This window comes from Balearica regulorum, chromosome 1 (genome assembly GCF_011004875.1).
Source record: "Balearica regulorum gibbericeps isolate bBalReg1 chromosome 1, bBalReg1.pri, whole genome shotgun sequence".
Lineage (NCBI taxonomy): Eukaryota > Metazoa > Chordata > Aves > Gruiformes > Gruidae > Balearica > Balearica regulorum.
In genome coordinates, this window is record NC_046184.1 from 133103313 (window position 1) to 133117383 (window position 14071).

The 14071-nt window shown below is 37.7% G+C and overlaps 1 protein-coding gene across 3 annotated transcripts in view; it reads right to left on the reverse strand.

Moving 5' to 3' along the window:
* CDKL5 (cyclin dependent kinase like 5) overlaps window positions 1-14071 on the reverse strand; it is a 151223-nt gene that overhangs the window by 11952 nt on the left and 125200 nt on the right. For all 3 annotated transcript variants that reach the window (XM_075775560.1, XM_075775557.1, XM_075775558.1), the window contains 3 exons: window positions 13449-13554; window positions 10485-10608; window positions 2307-2409 (listed from right to left, as the gene is read on the reverse strand). In XM_075775560.1, the coding sequence (XP_075631675.1) occupies window positions 2307-2409; window positions 10485-10608; window positions 13449-13554 (333 nt within the window). The remainder of the gene's footprint in view (window positions 1-2306; window positions 2410-10484; window positions 10609-13448; window positions 13555-14071) is intronic.

Consider the following 14071-nt stretch of genomic DNA (forward strand, 5'->3'; position numbering starts at 1 on the left):
GAAGATGCAAGAGTTTTGTCACTATCTTATTTCACTAATTTATTCATCTTCCTGTAAGGTACTAGCTCTAACTAGCCATCATAATTTTCCCTTATGCAAAACCTCTCTCTCTCACCCTCTATCCCCCTCCTTAAGACTGAGTAAAAACAGGAGTAAGGATTATGTATAACTCTGTCCTGTCTTGTAATAAGTGATGGTTTTGGTAGCTATAGATCAAGGTGCTTGCGATTTAGATGTTTTGGAAACTGCGGGATTTTGAGATGCAGCACAACCCAGTCTATATCTCCTTCACACAGTTTAATCTGGAAGTAGTTGATACACCATCTATCAGCTGGGCTTTTAAAGTGTTCCTTGCCGCTGCATGTGAATGGCTGGAATCAGAATAGACTAGAACAGTGCAAACTGAACACTTTTTTTTTTTTTTTTTTTCAAATGCATCACTGGAACCAATGGCCTTAGGTGTGCTATCCTTTCATGGACATTTTGATATCAAATAATCCCAGAGTTATAATCTAGAGATTTTGTTCAGTTGTGTAATGCAAATGGTTCCATTTGAACTGGGTACAGGTATCATCAGGATGAACAAGTTCAGAAGGAGACGTAGATGCCAGGGCTCTAAAACCTGCCAGCAGGAAGGCAAGGTGTATTTTTGACTGCTGTGACACACACATGCACATGTTCCATACCATTCAAAGAAACAGCAACAACAAAAAAAAGCCTGATAATCACTCCTCTCCCCCAATCTTCAACAGCTCAGCTTTCCACCAACACCCAGAGTCATATCACCTCCCTCTACAACAAGAGGTATTTTGATTTAGTTACTCTCCTTTACCCTGTGGTACCATTAATTTCTTCTGAAGCCAATTTCACTGTAAGGACTGAGCGTGATTTACTCCATTCTGAGAACCTTCAAAACTTTTGCTGCAGTTACACTTACAGAAACATTGCAGCTTGCTATGTAAATGGCATCAAGTTCTTAAAACGAAACAAAACAAAACAAACCAAACCCCACAATGTGGGGAATTAAAGTAAGCTCCTCCAAAGAGCAGGGCATACATTACTGTTGGAGATGATGGATGATCCCTCTGCTAGATAAAACACAGTTCGATTTTCAGATTCCAGATCAAATCTGAAATTTATCCTCTTATTTGTACACTGAAAGCATCACACACAATACCAATATCAAATAAGGAATTATTCTTACTAACAGGTTAACAATAAAGTCACATTTTAGTGAAAAGCCCATTTAAAAAAAATAATTGGGTAGAATTCTGAGATCTCAGTACACACGAAAATGAAATGTAAGAATGACGCACACAGAAAAGAACAGGTAACAGAGAAGGACAGACATTTATTTATGAAACTGTTTTGCACATAAGATTTAGTGACATACTACTATATTAATAAAAAAATATTGAAATGTTCAGAAGTGCTGCTTCTGGTGGTCTGTTTGAGAACTGCAAGACCACACTTGTACTAGCCAGAATTTAAGATAAAGTACCTGCAGTTTTAAAATTTTGTGAAACAAACTGTATGTAAATGAAATTTTAAATATTTTACTGTTTCCGGAGCTGTCATCTGAGAATGAGATGAGATGATGTTTAAGTTACTTCAGTTCTTAGGGAGATTTTAATTATTAACTTTGTGAAATGTTAATATACCACTGGTCTCTGATAAAAGAAAGTTCTTTCACCCTCACAAAAACTAGATGAAAATGTGAAAATGTATAAAAGACACCAAAGGCTTATACCAAATAACAAAAGCCACAATCCCTTCCCCAACACAACATGAAACATTAAGAATGGTTACGACATATCACCCTTATGCCAGCCATGGGGTGCAGAAAGAAGAGGAAGGCTGTTATCAAGACATTGTCATAAAAAATACTAGAAAAAATTCTCATTTATAACAGTTTGATATCCTCCTAATGGGTGTCTGCAATTATTCAAGCTCTGAGGACACGCAACAATGCATTTGCTATTCTCGGAATGGTATCACCATATCCTGCAAAAGAATTTGCTGCAACATCAGCTTAAAACTTGCATCAAAACCGGCTCTCAAAAGGTCTGAATGAAAACGAAGATGCACAATAGTAGGTGAAGAAATATTTGAAAAGGCAGAAAAATAAACCCTGAACAGGGAAAGAATTTGTCTTTCATATAGTGGAGACAAAAAATAAAAGAACAAATAGATACATGTGGGCATGATCACAAATAATAGAAAGGTACTCTACTAATCTAGCACATTAAAATGGTATAATTCCAACCCGATAAACATATTTTCTTTCAGAAATACAGTATACTTACGGTTTGAGATTTCTTCTTTTTCTTTTTTATTGCCCTGAAAAACCCTTGCTTTTCTTTCTCCTTGAGCTGTTCTGAGTGACTGTTAAGGTTTTCAGGACTTTTCCTAAACATGAAATAATGTATTGTAAGAGAGATTTTATTTTGATATTATGTAAATTCTGTGCAATGAGATCTTATGCCAAAGAATGCAAATTATTGATTAAAGTAAAAAGATGCTAAAACATTAAGTATCTTTTTACTTATTCATTGGTTCAAGGGTTACCACACAAATACCAAATAAATAGTCTTATTAAATGGGATAGGAGGAATACAGTGTTAGGGTAAAATGTTTAGCTCAAACCAGTGAATAGTTATTTAGGGAAAAGGAAAGCATGCATGTCTTTTTCTTTTTTATTTTTTTTAAGCCCGAATTTAATATTCAAACCAAAATATCATACACAAGGTCTTTTAGAAAAATGAAAATTGTATCTGAGAGAACATACAAATGGTGCTGAGGTATAAAAGCACAGGTCCAGTTTATCCATTGCTTGCTGGAGAGCCAGGAGTTGCAAAGTTCACCAGAGAGAACCAATTTCAATCAAACTTCCTGACCTTTGCTGACATGGTTCCAAATTTATCACCGGGGAAGCTGGGGATCTACTGTTGTCCATTTCAACTTAAAAACTTCAGTTAAGTTTGTTATGCATGGGTGAGACAGTGCTGGCAAAAGAAGATGACCCGAAAGTGGAACAGGTGACTTGCCTGAAGATTAAATATCCACCTTGTAACTTGTCTACACAGCTGAATTAACTACAGCTGATAAACAGCACGTTACTTTAAAGTATACACAGCAAACTATGTATGTTAAGTAGTGATGGGGGTAAAAAGATAGTTTATGTAGGACACGGGTAAGACATAACTGAATGCAGTTCTAGTGCCCTTTAAAACAGTTTGAAAATTGGAAATGGTGCAGGAAAGTGTCACAGAAATAATTTCAGAGATGATAGAAAGAATGTCCTACATTAAGAGTCAGAGATTTCAGTCCCTTTAGTATGTTAAAAAACACAGCCAAACCAGCCCCAACATTTAGTTTCCTTGATTGCGGCGCACAAGTACTTATCCAGGAAGAAATTACAGAGTACTAGAAGGGTCTTTAAAGTAAAGGGCAAAGACACAACAAGAACAAGCAGGTGGATGATGAAGCCAGAGAAGTCCTATTAGAAATAAGGCACTGATTTGAACAGTGAGAATCATTAAGTGCCAGAACAAACTCCTTAGTGAAGAAATGGACTTCCCATCTTTGACATTTCAAATCAGGACTGCATAGCTCTTCTGGGAGATACGTATTAGTCAGGTATGCTACCGGGCCTGGACCCCAGAGAATGGATGATATTTAATGGCAACACACAGAAAATCATACTAGGTGATCTAATAGTCCGTTTTCACTCTTACGTTGTATGAAAACAAAAATGAAATTATTCCATTGTCTTAATGGAAAACCTACAGGAAAGCCACACTTTTAAGGGCTCTGGATGACAAACAGGAACAGCTTTTCTTGGAGTAACTGTAATGTAGCAACACTTAGCTGTCTGCTATAGTTATCTTTGGCTTCTAATTCTGGCTTTAAATGCTATGCTATCAGCTGGTGATTCAGCTGCTACTACATGCCAAGCTGACATTTTTTTCCAAGCAAACGTGAAACACATAATTGGGGTAGGAATCACTGGAGTCATCCTCCTTATCGATAAGAGTATCTTCACTCTGAGAGGTGGCTTCATCAATTCACCCATTTCTACACAAAACCATCTCAAGCTCAAAATGCTACTTGGTTCTAAATAGAAATGCATGCAGTGTTTAAATGCTGTAATGAAATGCAATTGTTGAGTAAGAGAACGGGCTTAGAGAAAAGATTTATAGGCAGAGAGGATGGTGGAAATATTCCTGATTTGGATTTTTGGAACTTAACATCTAGATCCAGGAAACACATTCAGATGCACGACATAGATTTAACATGAAAATTACAATGCTACAGGAAAAATCTCTAGTTTAATATAATTATTAGATTTATAACACATTTTAAATATACTGGATTGCTAAGGATTCCTGTTTCTGTCACGTCCCTGTATTTGGTACCACTGCACAACAGCAGCAAGGCAGTCTTGTATTATGCACTTAAAGCACCAAGGAGAAAGCCCAGGAGTAAAGACTACTGACAACTTTACAGGTTTGGTGAACTCATGAGACTGACTTAACACAGACAAAACAACTACCAAATGATTTACTAAGTGAGTTTTACTTAATTTGTTAGAAAAGTTGGAGGAAAGCATGCACCCCAAGTATCCTGCTTGTACTTTGAAAGTCACGTGAATGGGGCTGAGAACCTTCTGTGCCTTTCCCCAAAGGAGTTACTGTGCACCCACATCTGCAAACACACCCCAAACCACAGCCCCAGTACAAATTGCCAACCCAGTGACTACGTTGTCTGCTCAGGAACCAGTGTCAGATCATACAGAAGTCCCCATGTGGTTACTCTACATTGTCCTTTAAAATTTGTCAATGTCTGGCTGTGGCGCTTCTGTTCCAAAGTCTATTCCAAAATGGAGATGCTGTATTTCTAAAGGTGAACTTAATCTTCAGAATAAAGTTTGGGACAATTTTTGCTATACTGTTAGACAGAGACTCCCTCAAGCGTGGTTTTTTTCTTTGGCCCAGTGAACCTAGATGAGAAAACTGCTCCCTACGGCAGATAAGCAGAGAGAAGTGAAATTCTGTACCATCATTTCCTCTTTATGACTATAGTGACCAGACAGAGGAGGAAAATAAGGGCCTGAGAACTCTACTCATTTTCAATTGCTGCTTACCCAAAAGCCAGTGGTTTTACACTGACTGGTTTATGTCATTAACTCCTATGACTCATATTGCAGTACAGTTGTCTGAAAAAGCACTGACCTTGAAAAGCAACTGCTTCAAAACACATGCTCATTATGTGAAGAGAGTGAACATATATAGCATTATAGCAGGAAGCTTCAACACCAAGATTTTGTACTGAGTAAAAATAGAGCAGAACATTTTGATCGATGAGATGAAACACTGGGATATTTTAAGCATCCCAAAAGATGATTTTCAGACAATGTACAGTACAAGAAAAAATTAGGATTATCAGGAAAAAAATCTGTATGGTATAGTCACTCAACACTAAACTCTTACGCTAGAACTGCAAGTATCTCAGTATTTTGCATAAAGCTTCAGCTCTTGAAAGCAGTTACACCAGAGTCTGCTACACGGTGTCTCTTACTAGCAAGTAAGAGTAGGTCTAGAGAAGAGCCTCCACTCAGAGAGCTCACCCTCAAGCACCAAACCAAAGGCAAACGTGCTGTTCTTTGTTATTTTATCTTTGTGTGCCTTTTGCATCCTTAGAACATAGATCACATTGGTTATTCTGGTCTGGGGCATTTAGAAAAAGCATAGGTGTAAACAGAAATTCTGTGATTATCACTAGTGTTTATGGCCCCTGGGCAGGAAAGGTATCCAACTTCATGCAGGTACAACGAGGTGTAGCAGCAAACATGCATAGGGGCAAGCAAGCTGATGTGCTTTAATATTAGCTAAAAGGAATCAGTATGAAGCATGATGCATTCGTGCTGCCACAGAGAGATTCGTATTGCATTCAGCTCTTTTAGGGAAGCAAATCCTCACGCTTGTTTCAGTTATTCTTCAGCAACCCTAATCTCAGCAGGCAGCCTGGCTTGGAAATCCTCTTTAACTGCCAGTATGCTACTTCCTTTACTGAACCGCTCACAATTACACCAGTAAGGATTTTGGTCTAATGGAGGAGTTACTGAAATGTCTGAAGTGTTCTTCGGAAGATAAATGAACAAACAGTAATTCTCCAAGTTAGCTTTTGGTTTTGCTTAAAGTAAAACCCTTGGCAGTTACAGAGTTACCATAAACGAAGGCAAGAAAATGTCAGAAACTAGTGAAGCACCTCAAATAGATGGTTTACTTAAGGTAAGTATCTCAATCCCACAAGCTGAAGCCCATAGTAAAACTTCTTGGTCTAAAAGCCTGGCATTGAGAGCTTAAAAGTCAGAGATCAAATCTGAACTTTGCCTGGAGCTGAAAATATTTTTTTTCATGTGGAAAATGAGGATTTAATAACTGGAATAAACCCCAGATCTGCTATCTTGTATACAGAATACCACCCAGAAGCCACTAAAGCCACTAGATCATCTGAGGTTATGGCATCACTAAAAAAAGTATACATATATATATATATCTCTGTGTGTTGGCATACGTTTTACACACCATACCCCTCCTTCCTCACCCTGCCCCCCTCATATCATTCGACATTAGTAACCATAAAAATTTGGAAGTGGTTGGTTTCATAAACTCACAAAACATATACTTCAGTAGGCTTATTTTTTTGACAGAATATTGATGACTACAAATTCTGGAAAGCTTCCTTGCAAATAACATTAGACTGGATCATCTACTTTTTAGTACAAAACAAACCCACTGATGACTGGGGAAGGGTCAGGGAAGAGGCACTCCTTACTAGAAGAGACTGGTAGGGAGGCTCAGATGTTGCCAAATAGATGAATAAAGCAAACATATCGGATGACAATACATGTGCAAGAAATTGTGCAGGAAATGTCAGAGGGAAAGCTATACCATGAGGAAGGTGAACATCTTCAAGCTATTCAGAGCAGATTCCAAAAACCTCAACCAGTGTAACACACACAGGTGATTTTTAAGCTTGCAAGTTACGAATTTGTAATTTCCAGATATTTTTTTATTCTGTAAATGAACCGGAAGGTATTTATGATGCAGCAAAAGTTGTACTGCAGACACAGCTGAACAAGCTTTAAACTAGCTTGCTCAGATATTGGTAACCTTCTAGTTTCAGGTACATAAAGTGTGACTCCATTGTTACACTGAGGCAGCGATATTATAGCCAGTCATGTCATGTTTACAAAACATTGTATGATTTTGGAGTCTTGAAAATTAATGGTAGATAGATAACTGTAAGCCTTTGACGCTCCTAAGAGTAGGATTTTTTTCTTTTGTTAAATGACAGTTTGTGTGTGTTTATAAATATTACATAGATATAAAAATAATAAGAAATAGTATATATATTTCCCCTTTTTATTATTTTTGCATGACACATGCTAGAGAGGACATGACAAGCTGTTTGTCATAGAATGAATACATTTAAATGAATATAAAAGGTCTAAACAACAAAGCTTTCCAGAAGCCCCCAGATATCTTGTAAGCAATCAATGCAAACACTTCCAGTACAATGTGAGATAAAGTACTGCATGTTGGAGTTTATTCCAAAGAGAATTAAGAACTGTAACAACGGTAAAGATAACTCAGGCCAACGTTTTGGCACACCGGCAGAGCAAGGTTAAGCATCTTGCCTATACCTACTGATTTTGCCCAGCTCAATACAAAGCTCGTACAAGCGAAAGAGAATAAACCATCTACTCTTGTGTCAAAAAGGAAAACTTGAGTAGGTTCAAGGTCATTTACAGGAAATTAAACTGGCAAAGAAAAGATTTTTTAGAAGGATGAAAAATTTGCCTTTTTTTTCAAATCAAGTTGTCTAAAATTCAGAAATGATCTAGTAATTTAAGAGTAAAACCTGATGACAAAAGTCGAGTTTATAACATCTTTATTTTTAAAGAGGCAGGACAGCGGGGACAGAGTGAAGAAATGCACACAAAGACAAGGGAACATCTGTGACAATTCAGTCTAGCAAACATTCACAAAATCTTTTGACAGAAGAAAGGCAACACAGAGCAATAGTATGAGAGAAGCAATATTTTACAGTAGTGGCAAGTCCAGGTGGAATACATGTCACTCATAATTCCAGATGAATTGTCATGTACCAGTTACGTATGTCAGTCAAACATCAAATATTTACTTCATCATAAAATTGATGTAAGCAGAATCACATTCCAATAGAACTTTCAACATTTTCATAAGCGTTTACACAACTTCTATACAGAAAATTAAGTAGAGGAACATAGACTCTACATCACTGAGGAATCTGATTAAGCTGCATTTATGGCACAGAACAATTTTGCAACAACATTAGACCATTGCCAGGACAACTTGCACAGAGTTAACACGTAGAGCTGGGCAGGAAACATTTCAGGAAAATAGGGAGTAGGAAAAGCAAAGAGAAAGAGAAACGCATGCCAAAACAGCAGTAACTTGGGGTTGCGGGCACTGCCATTCCTCCCATTTCACAAGAAGAAATGCTTATTCTTCTGTTGGTTCTTCTCTCAAAGGAGCTGTTCCACTTTGTGAAAATATTTGAGTATGTTAATTGGAGCAAGGACTTAAATCTGACTCTCTCAAAGTTAATGGTGAAGGGCTTTACTTGCTAGGCCATAGTCAGCATCTCTGTGGTCCTTTCACTATTTCAACAAGATGAAACAGCTTCAAGAGAATATATTGAGGGAAGCAGAGAATGTGCTCCAGAATAACCTCTAACTTCTGGTTCAGGGCGTTCACTTGTTACAGCTAAGATTTTGGTTCAAGCCTCTGGTTTAAATAACGAAGAACAAAGGCCCTGCATTTGAGTTCCTCACATTCCAAAAAATAATGCCGACCCCAGAATATTTGTTATTTTGAGTGCATCTCTGGTATGGACTGGCAATCCCATCCTGGAGCTGAAGAATCTTCCCAATAAAAGGTTAGTGGATATCATTCTGTTCCTTTGAAAAGTTTTGGTTTCAATAATTTGGCATTGTAAGCAAAAAAATACTTCGCCAAAAAATTCCCAACCAGCTCTAATAACATATGCTATTATTTCAGTTTAGCGTTAAAATAACATTACATGTTTCTTTGCAGTGACCACATAATAAAGGGTAATATAGTGCTGAATGATATATAAAGCAAAACAAGATTCCACTTGGCTTATGCTATATGGCAAGATTGAAAAAGTCAGATATGAAGGACAACAAAATACGTAAAAGGGTTCAACAGTAGGAATAAATACCTTCTTTAGCCACATAAGTCACAATATAAGTACCACCTTTTTACATAAATGACCGGATTCCTCAGCTAACTTCCGCATAATGGCTGTAGGTGGAGCTACTGAAGGACAGGAAGCAGACTCTAGTCAATCAGAGCAGGTGACAAGGGTTCTGGAGTAAACATCTTCTATTACCGACATAGGTATATAACCTGAACACAAGCTGAAATACCAGTTGTTTCCCTTCCCCGCCCGCTCCACCCCCTTTCTTTTTTAAGCAGATAATTCACAGGTTGTTCATATGAAAAGACATTAAGTCAACAAACCACTGAAACAGTTCTTTAGCTAGCATGATTTATCGCACTTTCAGAGCGCAGTATTTCAGATAGTGGTATGAAAGCACAGTTGAACCATGTGAATGCATACAGTCCATTCCTCCCACCAATCCTTTGAAGCTCCGTTTGCTTATTTTTATTCAGTGTGCTTTATTGTGATTGAACAAAGTAGAAGATTAAGAGTATTTTAGAGCTGAAACAGCTCTCAGAGCAACAAAATTAAGACGTTTCCCTTTAAGTCCTGCAAAGCTATGCATATGCTGTCATTCTATTAGCATAATTATAGTTAATTGTTCTATGTTATATAATGGAGCCATGTGATGCTTTTAATCTTTTAAAATCAATGTACACCATTAAGACGTTGCTTAGTCCATTTTCCCATAGAACGTACTCATTTCCTTCTGTGGTGCATAAACAAAAAGAGCAGCAGTCCCCATAGTAGGGTGAATATTATATTCTTCATTAATACAGTCCTATTTTATATATGGAAACATGCATTTTGATATTTTTTCCATTTGTCTGACAATTCATGCTTCTGGAATTCACAGATGAAGCTACAACCTTGCTATCCATACTATATGCACACAAGCACTTTGTATTATCTTTAATCGAAGATTAATAGCGGAAAAAAAATCAGGAAAGCTGGACAAAAGTATATCATCTTTGATGTATTCAGTGTGATACTGTAATGAAGTGTTTCTTGTTCTCAAAAGGGGATAGCAAACATGCAATGCTATGTCAGTATAGTCAGAGGAAGCAACTAAGCACACATAGACAACTGCAAATTTTGAAAACAATGTGATGTTCCCTCCCACCCCCCCGTTAAAAATCTCTTTTATTCCTGTCATTCTCTACACATCTGTGTAAATAACAACTCACCAGGTATCAAAGGTGGTTTGTCTCTTTGAGTGGTTTGCCACCGTGCTGCTGTCTGCTGGTAACACAGAGGCTCTGTTTGACACATTGTTTTCTATGTACGTACTCTCTGGACGTGGAGACGGAACTGCACAGAGAAATAGCAAACAATGTATACTGAGCTCTGCCAAAAATCACAGCTTTCAGCTGTCTGCTTCCTCTCTACCTCTTTTACAGAAACAAGACAGTGAAGACACAGTTCTACTTTATGTCTGACTGAAAAAATGCATACTCTTTTTACAGTTTGGTAAGCTGTTGTTTTGTGATGCTTGCAAGGTAATATTAGTTTTAAGATGAGACCTTCATCAGAACTTGGGTAAGTTGTTATTAGATTTGAGAACATTTCTATCGGTAAGGAGCCACAAGTGCTATCCATATTTAAACATGGGGAATAGATTAGAAAGTTGGAATACTGTTATTAAAGACACAAAATATTACAGTTTACACTTTGTCTTCACTTAGTATCCATCCTGAAAAAAAATTACTTTGGATTTTAATATGACTAAGACATTACTCAGTGAAAACGAAAGGATCAAAATCAGGTATTACATATTTTTCAGAAATACATACTGTGGTTTTGAAAATAGGTTATACATACCTAGAACATAAATTTATTAGAATTATGAATATCACCAGAAATACCTGCACTGGATTAAAAATTGACCAGACACTAATTGCAGCATTACTGCAGCATCACACTATACTATCTATCAAAACTGAATGTGTAAGTTTTTGTTCAAGCTGAAGTACAAAAGTAAATGCTAATAACCTTTGTATTAAATCAGTACCTAAGAACTGCAAAATTACGAATTTATTTTTTTCATATAGTTTTTGCATATACTATTATCAATGTGGTATTCAAATATAGTATCATTTTTCCAAAGCAATAATTAAGTCTGCGAACTAAAATATATTTGTTTCATAAATACAGTTAAAGAGGAAGAAACATCTAGTTTATAACAAGGAATTGAACACAACCCCAGATCTACAGTTTCCTTAGCACATGACTTATGGAAAGTAATTTCTCCTTGGAACTTCTGTTTCACTTTGTATAAAAAGGATAATCCATGTCCAATTTTAGGAGTGTTTTAAGGATTCATAAAAGCAATTCAGGATTGAGGATTCTTAAGCATCCTGTTGCATGTGCTACAAAACCTTACACTCAAAAGCACTGCTGAAAACAGTGCAAGCTGTGATATTGCTCACAGGTTTTAATATTGCGATGGGACACTTGCAAGGACTGGCAGAGTTTAACATGTCTAAATCAGGTCATCAGCCAACTGATCAACCTGAAGAGGATCAGAGGGAGATTGTGACTCTACTTAAGGTTATTAGGTGATTCATAATCGAATTTTAGCTGATTGGCACTTCTTAAGGTTCAGGGGAGCCACACAAGCCTCCTAACACTTGCAGTACAGTAATTAGCTTATCATCCTTGTCTTTTTTGAAAGGATTACTCAGGTTTAGCCATCAGGCAGCTGCTCAGAAATCACCATCTTTTATGTACCATAATAGAACAGTATCTATTTGTGTGTGTGTGTATATATATATACACAGACACATGCACACATATACATATATATGCAAGGTCCTGCATGTGGGTCGGCGCAATCCCAAGCACGACTACAGGCTGGGCGAGGAATGGATTGAAAGCAGCCCCGAGGAGAAGGATTTGGGGGTATTGATTGATGAGAAGCTCAAAATGACCCGGCAGTGTGCGCTTGCAGCCCAGAAAGCCAACCGTGTCCTGGGCTGCATCAAAAGAGGGGTGACCAGCAGGTCGAGGGAGGTGATCCTGCCCCTCTACTCCACTCTCATGAGACCCCACCTGGAGTACTGCGTCCAGCTCTGGGGGCCCCAGTACAGGAGAGACATGGAGCTGTTGGAGCGAGTCCAGAGGAGGGCCACGAAGCTGATCAGAGGGCTGGAGCACCTCTCCTATGAGGACAGGCTGAGAGAGTTGGGGTTGTTCAGCCTGGAGAAGAGAAGGCTCCAGGGAGATCTAATTGCGGCCTGCCAGTACCTGAAGGGGCCTACAGGAAAGCTGGTGAGGGACTGTTTATCAGGGAGTGTAGTGACAGGACAAGGGGTAATGGGTTCAAGCTGAAGGAGGGTCGATTTAGATTAGATGTTAGAAAGAAATTCTTTACTGTTAGAGTGGTGAGGCACTGGAACAGGTTGCCCAGAGAGGTTGTGGAGGCCCCATCCCTGGAAGTGTTCAAGGCCAGGTTGGATGGGGCTTTGGGCAATGTGGTCTAGAGGAGGGTGTCCCTGCCCGCAGCAGGGGGGTTGGAACTAGATGGTCTTTGAGGTCCCTTCCAACCCAAACCATTCTATGATTCTATGATACATATATATGCACATACACAGTCCTGTGTTACTATTTATTCTGAACTGGGATTATATAAGTGGTGTTCTGCTTGTAGCAAACCCTGATCTTTAGTAAGTCTGAACAAAAACAATGAATATAGGATTCAAGCAATGAAAAACAAGCATTACAGTTCCATGCACCACAGTATCTGAAATCGATCAGAATGTCAATGTGTTACAAGTACAAAGGTGTTTAGATATAACGTTAATAAGAATTAAAATACGAACTGAAAACATTAATGAACTGTTTACTCTGGTAATATGAATTTATTTTGTTCAACTCCCTCTGGTAAATTATCTTCTGCTTTGCAAGGTACTGTACTGGATATACTTTTCAATCCAAGTGAGTTATCATTTGCAAATAGATAATATGCTACTAATACAGTTACTGCATACAATCTAGCAGGTCAACCCACTCTCTGAAAGTGGGGTAACAATTATTTTTCCAATAAACTTTTTTAGTTGTTCATGTTGGCTCTTTGTATCCATTTCCACTACTTAATTTATATTCCATGTTAAAATTCTTGTTTAATTTTGAAAGATCCACCATAAAATTACCTCTGTAAAAGCTGCCAACTCTTCTCGGAACAGGGTCATTATACAGAATTCTATTTTCCTTAGTAGATGCTCCATCTTCTGTGTGTGGATCATGATATGCTCCACCCTAAACAAAAGAACAATCAACTATTTAAGATGAAAGACTATGAACTGATTTGCAGTTTTTAGCCAACATACATAAGCAAGAAACCCAGACACAATTTTCCTTTCATGTTATTAATAACTGCCAATATCAAATCACAGACTATGTAATGAAGAATTATTTGGTTTTGTGGCTTGCTTGCTTTTTCCAAAATGACAAAAATGGCATTAACAAAATTTTGCCTCTTAGTTGTAATTTTAAAGACTTGAACATGATTCAGACCCTCAGATTTTGCCGTGAATGAAATGCAGTTGTAACATCTCTGAAGGAATCTTTTACTAGAGACCTTGTTATTTTAATTTCTGATGCAATCTGGTCGCTCTGCTGTATAATATGCCTATAATTTGTGATAACTGCAACACCAAAGCACTATCTCTTAGAAGGTGTTATACAGTAGTACCTTGAGATACCAACAGTCACAAAATCTACTGTATGCAAAGTAAGACATAGTCTCTGAACTAAGAAATCTAAGCTAAATAGT